Genomic DNA, 12,788 nt, shown 5'->3' on the forward strand with positions numbered 1-12,788 from the left:
GACTGGAGGTGCGGGGATTTAATTTTCGTTTCGTTTTTCATCCGATTCTTTCGTAAATAATCGGGGTGGGGGTACAAATTCGCGCTGCACTCGGTCTCCGATCTCCAAATTTCAAGCGACCTTCGTTGCGCGTGCGCCTCCGCTTACTTGCGAGCTCGCGCATCAGGAGTTTGGAGTATTCCATTCCATGCTGCCTTGGACGAGTTACGAGTTTGCCGCGCAACAGATGTGATCCACGGAATCGTTTGTGAATTTATGTATAGGTAAATTTATTTCCTTACGTTATCATGGATTTCGATGACTCACAGCTTCTACACAATTTAAAAAAATTAATCTTCATTTCTATGTAATCTACGAAATTCCACTTAAGTAATGAACCAATCTTTAATACCAACAATTAACCTTAATTGTTGTTTAAAACCATGAACCGCAAACGGTAATCATTTGGCAGCTTTTTCTCGCAAAGTCAAAGTTTCGTCTTCATCGTGTTTTATTATCTCTCTAGCGCTCTCTAGCTCTCTTGCCAGCAAAATGTTTGAAACCTTTGAGGTTCCAATAAAAAATGACTATATTTCTTTTGTCTGTACAGCCCTGGAAGCTGGAAATGGCAGCAGAACAACTATTTGGCTTTGTCGAAAACCTACAGCAGGCCACCTCAATTGTTAAAAAGAAGGTCTGTTGAATTTTTGTTTATTTTTATAATCATGAAAATTAAATGTTATTAATTATTTTTAGGAGTTTCTTCAGAAAGCGCATGATTGGCTTGAAGATGACACAAATTTCTTGAGCTTGGACGAAAAGAGCTTGCAAACTGGCAGCTCTATGACTTGGCAAAAGCTCTTCCACTATTGCCATTCCTTTTATATAAATGTAAGAATTGTGTAAATTAAATTTATTTTTAGACCATTCGAGGCAGAAAATTTAAGCAGATCCCTCCTCATTCAAAACAATAACTATTTTTTTTTTACTTTATTTATTTCAATTATTAATTAATAATAATAAATAACGTCATACATTGAACATTGATGCTATATTTTTCTATATTTTGTTTTTAAATTTCAGACTTTGGAAAGTATTGAAGATGATGTTAAAGGCAGAAGTGGGAAAGAAGCTGTAGCGGAGAATGCCAAAAAGTTAATTTCCTTGGTTGCAGCTTGCGCCAATAGAGGTTGGTGATAAATACCACAATTGTAATTTAGTTTAATTTAATTATATTTTTTCTAGATCAAGATGTGCCCTTTTTAGACTTCAATGAAACTAGTAAAATTTGCATGGACACTGCAAGGAGATTTGCTTCCAACCAGGCTTGCCGAGATATGTATATCAAATTGCTACATGCCAAGCTTGTCTCTTTAGCTGTCTACAGTACAGAATTCACAACAGAGAATTGTAGTGGTATGATCGTATTCTAATAATTAAATACTTTTCTTCACTATGTACTTGTTATTGATTGCAGACATTGTTGATTTTTGTATTGAGCTTTATCCTACTACGAAAGAGTCTGTGAAATTTCAGATTCTTTACATCTTGGAAATTTGCATCCGCGCTGGATCAAAACAGTCCATGGTAGCCATGCACTTAAAAAACAAGTAATTATTAGTTTTTTTTAAATTTGATAAACTTTCAAATAATTTACATTTATCTTAGGTTCGATTTTTTTGAGAGCATGCTGGATCATGTGGATGAAATGGCATCAAAGATACCTTTCGTTGAGTTGGCTTTGCGAACACATTTTGGTTTGGCTTTGGAGGTATATTGCAGTTTTAGCATAATGTGATTAAATAATATATATTCTAATATATTAATATCAGCTCGGGATAGAATGCAGAATTGCTTTGTGCAAATTAGGAGAAGCTATTTTGCCCAAGTTCCTAAACTTTGTCAAGCAAAATATGGTAAAATATTAAGTTGCAATGAGAATGCTGGACATACAAATAATTTTAAACATGCGTTCATTACAGTCTCCATTCTTAAAGAAGTATTGCCTTGTCCAAATGGCTCTTCATCATCCACGAGGAGCTGAAAGTAAATTGCCATCAGCACATGCTCATAACTGGGACAAGTGGAATGAAATTCTCTTGAGCATTTTTCATGCAGTGCAACAAGAGCTGAGATATTCAATAGACACTGCAAAAATTAGAGGGCTAAGGAATAAAGAGGTTACAGTTGAAAGTGATCTGGTAGAGTTAGCAGTTGAAATCTACAAACAGGTTTGTCAATTCAATTACGAAAACTTAAAGGAAACAAATTTTCTCTAGATTTTTGCCTTGGAGGAACCAATGGTTTTCACACAGCAAGACGTTTCTTTAATTGAAAGTGAAGGACCCTCTTCTAAACGGGCCAGAATGTCTGTCGGAATCCAGATGGCAATAGACCAACTAAAGCCTGCTAAAAGATCTGAAGAAATAACAGTGAGGTATTTATAATAAATAATTTCGATTGTGCAATCAAGCAAGATATTCTTAAATTAGTACTTGTGACTAATCGCCGTGACGTGGAATTACGTTCCGAGACAACGAGATATAATTTAATTATTTCCCGTTTCGAGTGGTTTCTTTGGGTTTTAAATTCTCTAAAAACAAGATATTCTTATTTACATTCCTGCTGTTAAAAGGCTCACTGTGATGGCAGCTTTCCTAAAGAAATATGGCTCGACCCTAAAGACATCTGATTACTTCAGTCTCCTGGAAATACTGACTGAAACTCAATCTTTAAGTAAAACTAACAACACCATGAAACAATTTTGCAAGTAAAAAGACAAATTATTAATAATATTCATTTCTTATTCATCTTAAATTTCCAAAGCTGCTGCAAGGCGTTGCTGGAAAATTTTACACTTGCAGTACTAGATCGTTCAGAGATGGACAAAGCAAGGGGTATCTGGCGGCGAGTTTGGGATATGGCTCTTAGGTATATTAAAATTTATGGATTGCTTATTATTTTATAAATGCTAATTATTTTTGTTATCAGATCTGCTGGCCTTAATCAGTGTTTGGAAGGAAGTAATGGTCTTCTACAAGCTCTTTTGACTAGTGAGTTTGCAAGTGACCTCCAGACGTCGGGATTGCTAAATTTGTTCATTCAAAATACCATCAATTTGAATGCTCACAGTTTACAAACTTTTGTAACCCTGACTTCCAACTGCTACCTGCCTGACATGTATTATAATTGACTTTATTTAATTCGATCATCAACAAATTTATTCCTTTTTTTCAGGTCCAGCAATTACAATGAAGATATAAGAATGCCTTCGCAGTTGACAAACACGAGCATACCAAATTGGCAAAGGGTATTGTCTTGGTTGTTGCCAGCTAGTGATGACGAAGATGAAAGGGTCAACAAGACATACACTAATATTTCTAATCATCTGATTGGAGAAGCCTTGATTCGATGCATTTGCAAAAATCGGATAGTTTTAGAACCTCCCAAGGACTTGTTTGTGGCTCAATTGGAATCAGATGGTATCATGGAAATCCACCAAGCATACAGTCCTGAAACAAGCACAAAATTGAATGTGCTAGAAATAACCTATGTGCCAAGACCTCAACTCAATCCTAATGGGCCTGCTCTTTTGGCAGGCATGCTGTCTCGGAGGTTCAGCGAAATAATCTCTGCACCAGCTGATGCCTTCGAGACTCAAACATTGAAAAGTGACACATTCAGCATCTTTGTGCATCAAGCCATGATCAACTGTAGTGTCTTGTCTCACCTGTTAAATTCTGATCTGCTCGACGAAGAAGAATTTGAGCAATTCCCCACTGTTAGAGAAATGGAGCATCTTTTGCAAGAATCAATTCCTGCTAGCCTTGAGATTCTTCTGACTGTCAAAAAAGGAGAATTACCTTTTGATAAAATCCTGATGCTGGGAAATCTTTATTCCGACGATTACCACAGATTGGTAGTCAACCTCATCCGAAGATCCACACCCTCCTTGTTTTTGGAAGTGTTTCAAAGGGAGTGCACCAGCAAGGCTATTGCTCCAGCAGCAATGGCACATTTCTCAGAAATCCAATCTCGTGTTGACGTTACAACAAACTATTGCCCATATCCTCTGAATGGACAGTTGACACGAACTGAAGAATCCATGGTGGTCTTCACTAAAATTCTGGCATCGCTTTGCTTTCACCCAAAACTTGAATACACTGAAGAAGTGGCCAAGTACAGTTTATGGCTCCTGGAAGTATGCTGTGGTATGACCAACAAATGCAAAGCATTGTGCAATATGATTCGGATGTTGTTGGTCCTAAAATCTGCTAGTTTGGGCGCAAAAACTCTGAATGAAGAGCAAGAAGCATTAATCATGTTATGCCTGAAGGAATTGACAAAACTGAATAGAAATAGTCATCTGATTGTCATTGCAATCCTTGATATTTTGGAGGGAATGTTGATCAAACTGAATGAATCAAGCAACGCTGTTCACAGAAGTTTTGTTATGTCTATTGTCAGAGGCTTTAAAATACTAACAGAAAAGAAGAAGTTTGGACGGACTGTCAGGCTGAAGTTGATTAAATGTATCAAAGAGTGGATCACTCTCGACCCTGAACAAATCTGGTCAAAAAAGAAAGACATTGATCCAGCTGCACTTCTTCTGACTGATTTTGTGAAGGACCATTTCTTTGAGGTGCGAAATAGTGCAGCGTTGTGCCTGGAAAAGATACTTTGCCCTCGAACTGAGAACTGGAGTGCCAATATAATGATGGAATGGCGGCTGACTGTATTCAACAAATTGAGCACATGCATAAATGAATCTTTCAACACCTTGGATGATAAGTTTCCAAATGAAGATGACTTGAGGAATTTGGGGCAGAGTTCCCTAAAGAGCTATGCAGCTGCAATCGCTTACTGCCCGGAACAACGACATTCTGCAATTTTCTCCATTCTTGAGCTTATCAAACTACATAATGTCAGCTTGGCCTCTGTTCTGCAAGTACTACAAATTTTGAGTATGACTTTTAACTTTTATTGTTTGCCAATAATTATTTACACTTTCCATTTTTTGTTTTTGCAGATGATGACAGAACGAACAACGATTGTGACGTAACTATTTTGGAACCATGCTTATCCTACCTTCTTGCAAAATGGTGCTCCAAATTTTCACTCTTAGAGTTCCCATATCAGCTGCTTGGATGTAACTCTTGCAATGAGTTTTTGATCACAAAACAAGACCAGATTGTTGTGACACTTCTTCAACAAAGAGACAAAAAGAATTTGAAAGCACTGTCATCCCTACTGAGCCGGTCTGAAGAAGTACTTGTAAAGGAGAGCAGTGTGATGATACTTTGCTCCTCCCTCCCACTAATGGTAATCAAGAAACATTTGGATGAAGATGTTCAAGAAAAGCTTCAAAACTGCTATAACACCTTGGCTAAATACTTATCTGAGGACGAAATAGAAAGCATGTTGGGGGATGAATTTCCCGATATTTTGCTGTACTTATACACAATTCTGTTAGACAAATCTGTTTGGGAAGATCGTGTCGGAGACATTTCGCTAAATTTTCCTCAGTATGGACTACATTACCTCAACCACAAAACCTTTGCAGAAATGATGCATTGGGTCGAGAAGAAGTTGCCAGAACCTGAAACCCCAGTAATTGTCTTCATTGCGATAGAACATCCAGTCCACTGCCAAAATATTATGCACAAGTTAGCTCTTCGAGTTTTCAAGGCGCCATCAAGAGAAGACAGATTACTGTGTTTTTTGCAGTACAGCAGTCTTGTACATGAGCTGTGCACATACATTGGCAATGGATCTGTGGGAAATATTTCAGCATTTTTGATCAGAGATATTGTGCATTTCCTGCTGAACGTAGTTAATGAAAGCACCAAAGTGAAACATGTAACATTGTCTGCCGCAGTTTGCTACTGTTTGCAGCGTTTGTCTGAAGAGTGCTGCAAAAACAACGCAAAGCTGCTATCATCGGTGCTGCCAACAATGGTCAATTCTTTAGTGAACCTCGTCAAGAAAAACCTCAACCGACCTGTTGCAAGCAAGGCCATCAACATCCTTCATATCTTGATTGTGGAGCATGGCTCAGATTTTAAAAGTGTCATCAGCAAGCTGGAGGAATTTCCTGAACTCCCTGAGTTTTCCAGTATTGAAACAGCATTTGACCAGATAAGTGATTCACAAGACAAACACATTGAAAGTGAAATCTGCAGCTTCTTAGCTGCTGGAGAGGCTGCAAAAGAAAATAGGGTGGAGGGACTTCAGAGACTCTGCAAACAACTGTCAAATAGAAAAGAGCAACTGAATGTCCTCTATGGAGAGCTTTGCAGCCTGAAACAGGTCCCAAATACTACTCTGCTGAATCTGATCTGCTCGCTCCTTAAGCTGACTGGCAGTGATGATGATGAAATTGCTTTTCTGGCTGCTGCTTGTCTTGGAGAGCTTGGACCCGGAGAGTTGTTGCCGATTGTTTTGACGCAGCAGGATTTAACAGTGGAAAAACGAGAAACGCCTCAGGTAATTTTTTATGGGGAAAAATCATGATATAATTTACATAATTCAATAGGTGCTTCTCTACAAATGCAAATTGGATCTTCTGTTGAAGTACATCATTGACCCTAATATTGATGTGTGCCATTATGCATCAAAGCTGCTGCTTTCGGTGCTTCGAACACAGGAAGGAAAGCAAGCCCTGAAGTATGTTACTCATCCTGAATACCTCTATCCTTTTGAGGATTCTAGTCAAGAGGGAACCACAGTTGAGATCAATGATAGTAAGTTCCTCACTACGATGCAAGACAGTGAAATTTGGTGCCCATCAACAAAATTGCCTCACTCCAATTGGATCATAACCCTGACGAGTAGCATCTTATTGTCATTTTCCTACAGCAAGGCCTACACAGAACTGCTTTTGAATCTCTGCCTAGCCAAAGAAGAGTTTGCAAATTCGCTTCTACCACATCTCCTCCTGTTTGTTTTAAGCAACAATAATAAACGATGTGGCAACTTGGTTGTTCAGCAACTTAACACATTTTTCATGCGACATTTTGAAAAGAGGCACCTCCAACACAAAAGAATTTCCAGTCTCATCCCTGGAAATATAAGCTCAGTGAAATGCATGCTTGATGTTGTGCAGTTTCTGAGAGAAAACTCTAAAGGACAGTTCACTTCGAACCTCAACTACTTGCATGTCTCACAAGCCGCACACTATTGCTCAGCTTTCTTCTCAAGCATTTACTACGGTGAGCTATGGGGTCTGCAAAAAAAGTTTTCCCGAAGCGGTCATCTATGTTCAATTGAGGAAGTTTGTGACAACACCCAAGATGGCAAAGCCCTTCATTCAAACCTTGTTCAATCGTACAAAAGCATTGGCGATCCAGACGCAATCTATGGATGTGGAATGTCCCGGCTCTTGGACAGAGAATCTCAGATCCACTACTTTGAGCACTGCAAACGCTGGGACAAAGTTCTATTACTACAAGATCTGAACTCCGCCAAAAAGAGTAACTCCAGAACATTGAGCAGAATGGCTCCTGCAATGATGAATCTTGGTTTGCAAAATCTGCTCAAAACTAACCTGGACTTGCAGGATGATCATGCAATGAAAGATATCCAATTGCAGTGCTGCTGGCGGCTTGGAAAGTGGGACCAGCCAACGACGCTAGACCTTGGACAGCTGAAGGAAATTTCTTTTGAAATTGGACAGTACTCTGCCCTTAAATCCCTCCTTTTAACAGACTTTGACGGTGTTACCAAGAGTATTACCTTAGCACAAAAAGCTGTCATAAGAAACATTCAACAATCCAGCTTTGAAAGCACTCAAAACATTTACGGAGCTTTATCGCAACTCCAACTGCTGCAAGAAATCAAAGATGTGCTAGACAGCAGGAATTCATTGAAAACAACCGAAGAAGTTTTGGACAAGTGGAACCTCCAGGATCAAAAATCCACTTATCGATTTGAATATCACGAGCCGATTCTGTCGCAAAGACTTTGCCTGATGAGAATCCTGCAAAAACTGGACTCTGGATATAACAGCTCCAATAGTGATGATGTCTACCTATCTCAATCCATTGCTGAACTATTATTGAGAATATCGAAGCTTGCGAGGAATGAAAGATGCTTTCACGTGACTTGGAAGGCTTTGACTGAACTGTCAGAGATGACAGAAATTAATGAGGTAACTTTTTGTGCAGTTTTATTTCCTCACTTTGGACATGAATTTTTTTTTTAGGAATTAAAATGCAGGTATCTTTTGGAAAGCGCCAACAGCTTTTGGGATCAGGGAGATGCCATCCTTGGCAAAGAAATGCTGGTTTCACTTCTGGATAAGCTCAAAAAGCTGTGCAAAGCAAAAGTGCAACATGATTTGTCTGCTTTAAAAAGCACCTATGCTCTAGCACTTCGAACATATGGCTCTTGGCTCATAGAAAATGGGTATTAGATTATTTTTTTAAATTTTTTCTAACTGTAATTGGTTTATTATTTTTTCCAGATCTGAAAATCCTCGGGTTATCATTGACGAGTACCTGAAGGCTGCTGTACAAATCTCTGACGATTGCTCTGCACTGTCTACAGAAAAAGCAGATGCATTCAGAGCATTGGGAAGTTTTGCGGATGCAGAATATCAACGAGTTGTTAAGTACATGAACTCGCCACATTTTAAATCCAAAATGGAACATTTGGAAAAATCAAATTTGTCTGTGGCTGCCCTAGGCAAAGACAAGAAGAAAAGTGTAGACAAAGACTTTAAAACTGCACTCACAGTTGCTAAAATGCAGAGCAGCATTGACAAAAATGAAATTGATGCTACAGATGCTGAGCGAAAAGAGTTCCTAGCCCTGGCCATGGAGTACTACGTCAAGTGCCTTGCTCTCAGTGAGGAAAGAGTCTCCACAGTCTTTCGAGTGATCACCCTCTGGTTGGAAAACAAGGAAGACATCTCAGAAAACCTAGACTTATCAATTGTGCCAAGCTACAAATTCATTCCTCTGATTCCTCAACTTACGCCGTATCTGAAACCAGGCAGTGACTCCTTTCAGCAAAAAATAAGCGAACTTCTCATTAGACTGGCTGAAGAACACCCCCATCATACCCTTCCCAACATCCTTGCTCTGAAGTATTCTGGTTTAGACCGACAATATGAAGAAAGCCTTAAACAGCCACTGAATGATCACAGATCGGTTGAGGCAGGAAACGTTATCAAGAGACTTTCCAAGAAATCCAAGATGCAGCCTATCATCAAGCAACTAGAAATTGTTACCACTGCAGTTGTTGAGCTTGCCTATTACTCGAGCGAAGATCCTCGAGCAGGCTCCAAAACAAAGATTCCTGATGCTCTGCAAGTCAGGAAAATTCATAAGCTTGACAAAATTCAGGTGGCAACCTGCAGTTTACCAGTCCAGAAAAGTTGCAACTACAAACCTAATGGGATTTTAAAATATGAAACAGTCTTTCAACTTGTTGGAGGGATACACGCTCCAAAAAAGATCGACTGTGTGTCAATGGATGGAGTCAAGCACACTCAACTTTGCAAAGGCTTAGATGACTTGCATTTGGATGCTGTCATGCAGCAGGTGTTCACCATCATGAACGAAATGTTTATGAGGAATAAAAACACCAGCAGTCGGAAGCTAAGTGTTCGAACATACAACGTTTGTCCTTTATCTCAGAGAAGTGGACTAATCGAGTGGTGCAAAAATACAACTCCTCTGGGAGTCTACTTAGTGGACGCACATCCTCGTTTCAACAAAGATGATGCTAAACCAATTGAATGCAGAAGAATGATGAACCAGTGTGAGGGCAATTTGGAAAACAGAGGAAAGAGACTGCGAGTCTTTGAAGAAATCTGCTCAAAGATCAGACCAGTTTTCTTCAACTTCTTTTTGGAGAATTTTCTTTTGCCTGCCACATGGCTTGAAAAACGATTGGCATATACAAGAAGGTAAATTTTGATTTTATTTCTAATTATTCAATTTAATTTTCGCAAACAATTTTTATTTTGTTATTAGTGTTGCTGCATCTTCCATGATTGGATACATCCTTGGGTTGGGTGATCGACATGTGCAAAACATTTTGATTGACACAAGCACAGCTGAAGTGATTCACATCGACTTTGGAATTGCATTTGAGCAAGGTCTAGTACTCAGGATCCCAGAACTGGTTCCTTTCCGTTTGTCAAGAGATATTGAATCTGGATTTGGAATATCTGGAGTCGAAGGAGTTTTTAAAAAGTACGAGTAACTTAAATTGTTTACACACTCTATTCAAATTATTATTTTTTTGTAGATCATGTGAAGCTGCAATGCAAGTTCTCCGTGATAACCAAAAGACAATTCTCACGATTTTGCAAGTGCTGCTTTACAACCCCATGTATGTTTGGACGATCGCTATGTCAGAAAATCAGAATGACAGGAGTGGCATGAAAGGAGGCAGAGTTGACAGTGAGTTCTGAATGCTTTTTTAACCTGACAATATTTATAAAAATTAAAAATCGCAGGGCTGACTGATGAAGCCAATCAGATGGCAGAAAGGGCCTTGCTTCGCATTCAGCAGAAATTGATGGGCACTGAAGAAGGAATGGCTAACAGTGTCGAGGGCCAAGTAAGTAGACTGATTCAAAAGGCGCAAGATCCGCATAACTTGGGACTCATGTTCAGTGGGTGGCAACCGTACCTTTAAGAAAACTCAATTATTTGTATGAATCCATTGTTCTGTTCTTCTTTTCTATGCGAAATTTATTAGATGCCAGCTCTCTCTATAAGTTAAATAAATAAGTGTGGTCCAGCCGCATGTTATGCCATAAATAGAGGTTATGTCCATTTAACAAAGACTTTTGGGGATCACTGGAGCTTTCCCTCTGCATACTTCTTAAGTCCGTCAGCAATGACGCTCGAATCAACTCCCTCGTCAACTAAAATTGAGCACACCCCAACAGAGACCAAGTCTCTAATGTTTCGATACTCGTCATCAAAGAACAACATCTCACTGTAGTCAAAGCCCGAGTTCTTTTTGAACCTGCCAAGTAGAACAGAATAAATAATGAATTTAAAATAATCATCTCGTATTTTATAATATACGAACTTGCTGAAGTGAGTCTTTTTGCAACCAGGATAGATTTCTTTGTAAGAGAAATATTTGTTCCAATCGAACAACTGAAGCAGTTGCTCAGCTCCCTTAATCTCGCCTGTTCTGGACGCAACAGCAACTTGATATCCCTCAGAGACAAGCCGTTCCAGAATTTTTGGTACTTCAGGGAAATGCTCAATTTCTCTTTTTCTTTGGTCTATGATATTCCCATTGCTGCAAATAACTTATTTTTAAGAAGGGGCTATAATTACATAATTGGCAATTTATATTACGGAAGTCTTGTAAATGGAGGGTCAACATTTGTGTCCACATGAAAAGGCCAAAGTGTCCAGTCTGGCAGGAATATTGTTGTTATAGAGGTAAATCTAATTTAATAATTAGATTTGCAACTCACCTAAGTCAAATACGATCAATTTTGGTTTACGGGAACTCATGTTACGTTGATTTTTCTTTAGCCGATTATATAGTAAAATATAATAGAAATTTGGCTAAGAATTTGCTAATTTAAAAATTCTTTTTCAACTAGGAGTTGTTTTTATGAGCGTTTAAAAATAAAATGAATTTTTTGTTGATCGTGTGCACCGCTCCGTTCGTTCATCCAATGAAAAGTGAGATTACCGAGATTTGTTTTCAGACTTTTCAGAGCTACCAATCACATTAAAATTTGATTCCATTATTCCATTATGGAGGGAAATTTGAAATAAAGCATTTCAGCCAACCCACAAAATAAATGGAATTATTAATTCCATAATTTTATTTTAAATATATGACAATAAATATTAACCAAATTCCAATGTAACATTAAGTCCCAGGATTGAGGAATGTCAATGAATCTTGCCTTCGGCATATTTCTTCAGGCCTTCTTCTACGTGTTTCTCACTAAATCCTCTTTTTACCAAAACCGAAGTTACTCCAATAGAAATACTATCCTTAATATTTAGATAATAATCGTCATCAAAGAAGAGCATTTCACTGTAGTCATATCCAGACTTTTCCTTGAGCCTAGAGTGTAAATTATTTTTTTAATATTCGCGCAGTACACAAAATAAATGGATCAAAAGAAAATTGGCTTACATTCCAAAATGGGTTATTTTGCATCCTGGGTATATTTCTTTATAAGAGAAGTAATGATCCCATCCAAAAAGCTGCAAGAGCTGTTTCGCACCCTCAACCTCGTGTGTCCTGGAAGCGGCTGCTATCTCAAAGCCATCAGCCACAAGTCTCTCCAGAAGCGTTGGCACTTCGGGAAAGTGTTTAATTTCTTCGCCTCGCCGATCAACAACTTTCCCATGCCTATTGGTTTGAAAAATTTTAATATTATTATTATTTTAAATTTCCGTCAATTAATATATTAATTGCTTCAGAAATTTGTAATCATCATCAGGGCGAGTTTATGCTTTATGTTTATATACATACTTACTTATTTTTCTTAAATGGGGGGTCGACATCCATTTCAACATGAAACGGCCACAAGGTCCAGTCTGTTGATAATTATTGTTTGTTAAAAGAATAACTTTAGATATGTATTAAAACTGTTCGTAGTTTTACAATGATTATTAATTTATTTTATTTACCTAAATCAAGTACTATCAACTTAGGTCGTCTTGAACTTGAAGCCATTCTGAATTCTCTGTTCTGAGTGTTCTGTTTACAGCCAAATTTTAATCTTTCCCACCTGCATACGGCAGCAGCTGTTTCAAGCGCTATCAGACCATGTCATTATAAAAACCATGGTAGCGCCCACGGAGCAA

At 38.4% G+C, this 12,788-nt stretch overlaps 3 protein-coding genes across 4 annotated transcripts; 1 reads left to right on the plus strand and 2 right to left on the minus strand.

Annotated features, from left to right (window-relative positions):
• Window positions 1–154: 154 nt before the first annotated feature.
• On the plus strand, window positions 155–11,459 carry LOC132195922 (serine-protein kinase ATM). Of its 2 annotated transcripts, none has more exons than XM_059618264.1 (21): window positions 155–263; window positions 590–673; window positions 736–870; window positions 1,063–1,168; window positions 1,225–1,395; window positions 1,457–1,589; window positions 1,648–1,750; window positions 1,812–1,895; window positions 1,962–2,210; window positions 2,259–2,416; window positions 2,615–2,749; window positions 2,806–2,910; window positions 2,971–3,159; window positions 3,217–4,943; window positions 5,009–6,465; window positions 6,515–8,128; window positions 8,183–8,385; window positions 8,444–9,892; window positions 9,960–10,181; window positions 10,237–10,391; window positions 10,448–11,459. In XM_059618264.1, the coding sequence occupies exons 2-21, from the start codon at window positions 605–607 to the stop codon at window positions 10,627–10,629; spliced, it is 8,646 nt and encodes a 2,881-aa protein (XP_059474247.1). In that variant the 5' UTR covers window positions 155–263; window positions 590–604; the 3' UTR covers window positions 10,630–11,459. The 2 variants fall into 2 exon arrangements, with proteins under 2 accessions (XP_059474247.1, XP_059474326.1); XM_059618343.1 differs by lacking the exon at window positions 155–263 and adding an exon at window positions 304–369.
• Window positions 9,966–11,653, minus strand: LOC132196115 (magnesium-dependent phosphatase 1-like). The gene is made up of 4 exons (XM_059618582.1): window positions 11,432–11,653; window positions 11,310–11,370; window positions 11,032–11,250; window positions 9,966–10,965 (listed from the first exon to the last, which is right to left on the minus strand). The coding sequence occupies exons 1-4, from the start codon at window positions 11,469–11,471 to the stop codon at window positions 10,791–10,793; spliced, it is 495 nt and encodes a 164-aa protein (XP_059474565.1). The 5' UTR covers window positions 11,472–11,653; the 3' UTR covers window positions 9,966–10,790.
• Window positions 11,654–11,755: 102 nt separating this feature from the next.
• LOC132196039 (magnesium-dependent phosphatase 1-like) lies at window positions 11,756–12,725 on the minus strand. The gene is made up of 4 exons (XM_059618462.1): window positions 12,612–12,725; window positions 12,458–12,518; window positions 12,112–12,330; window positions 11,756–12,039 (listed from the first exon to the last, which is right to left on the minus strand). Exons 1-4 carry the CDS (start codon window positions 12,655–12,657, stop codon window positions 11,862–11,864), a joined length of 504 nt encoding a protein of 167 aa, XP_059474445.1. The 5' UTR covers window positions 12,658–12,725; the 3' UTR covers window positions 11,756–11,861.
• Window positions 12,726–12,788: the final 63 nt, after the last annotated feature.

This window comes from Neocloeon triangulifer, unplaced genomic scaffold (assembly GCF_031216515.1).
Source record: "Neocloeon triangulifer isolate White Clay Creek 2 clone unplaced genomic scaffold, ASM3121651v1 ptg000001l, whole genome shotgun sequence".
Classification (NCBI taxonomy): domain Eukaryota; kingdom Metazoa; phylum Arthropoda; class Insecta; order Ephemeroptera; family Baetidae; genus Neocloeon; species Neocloeon triangulifer.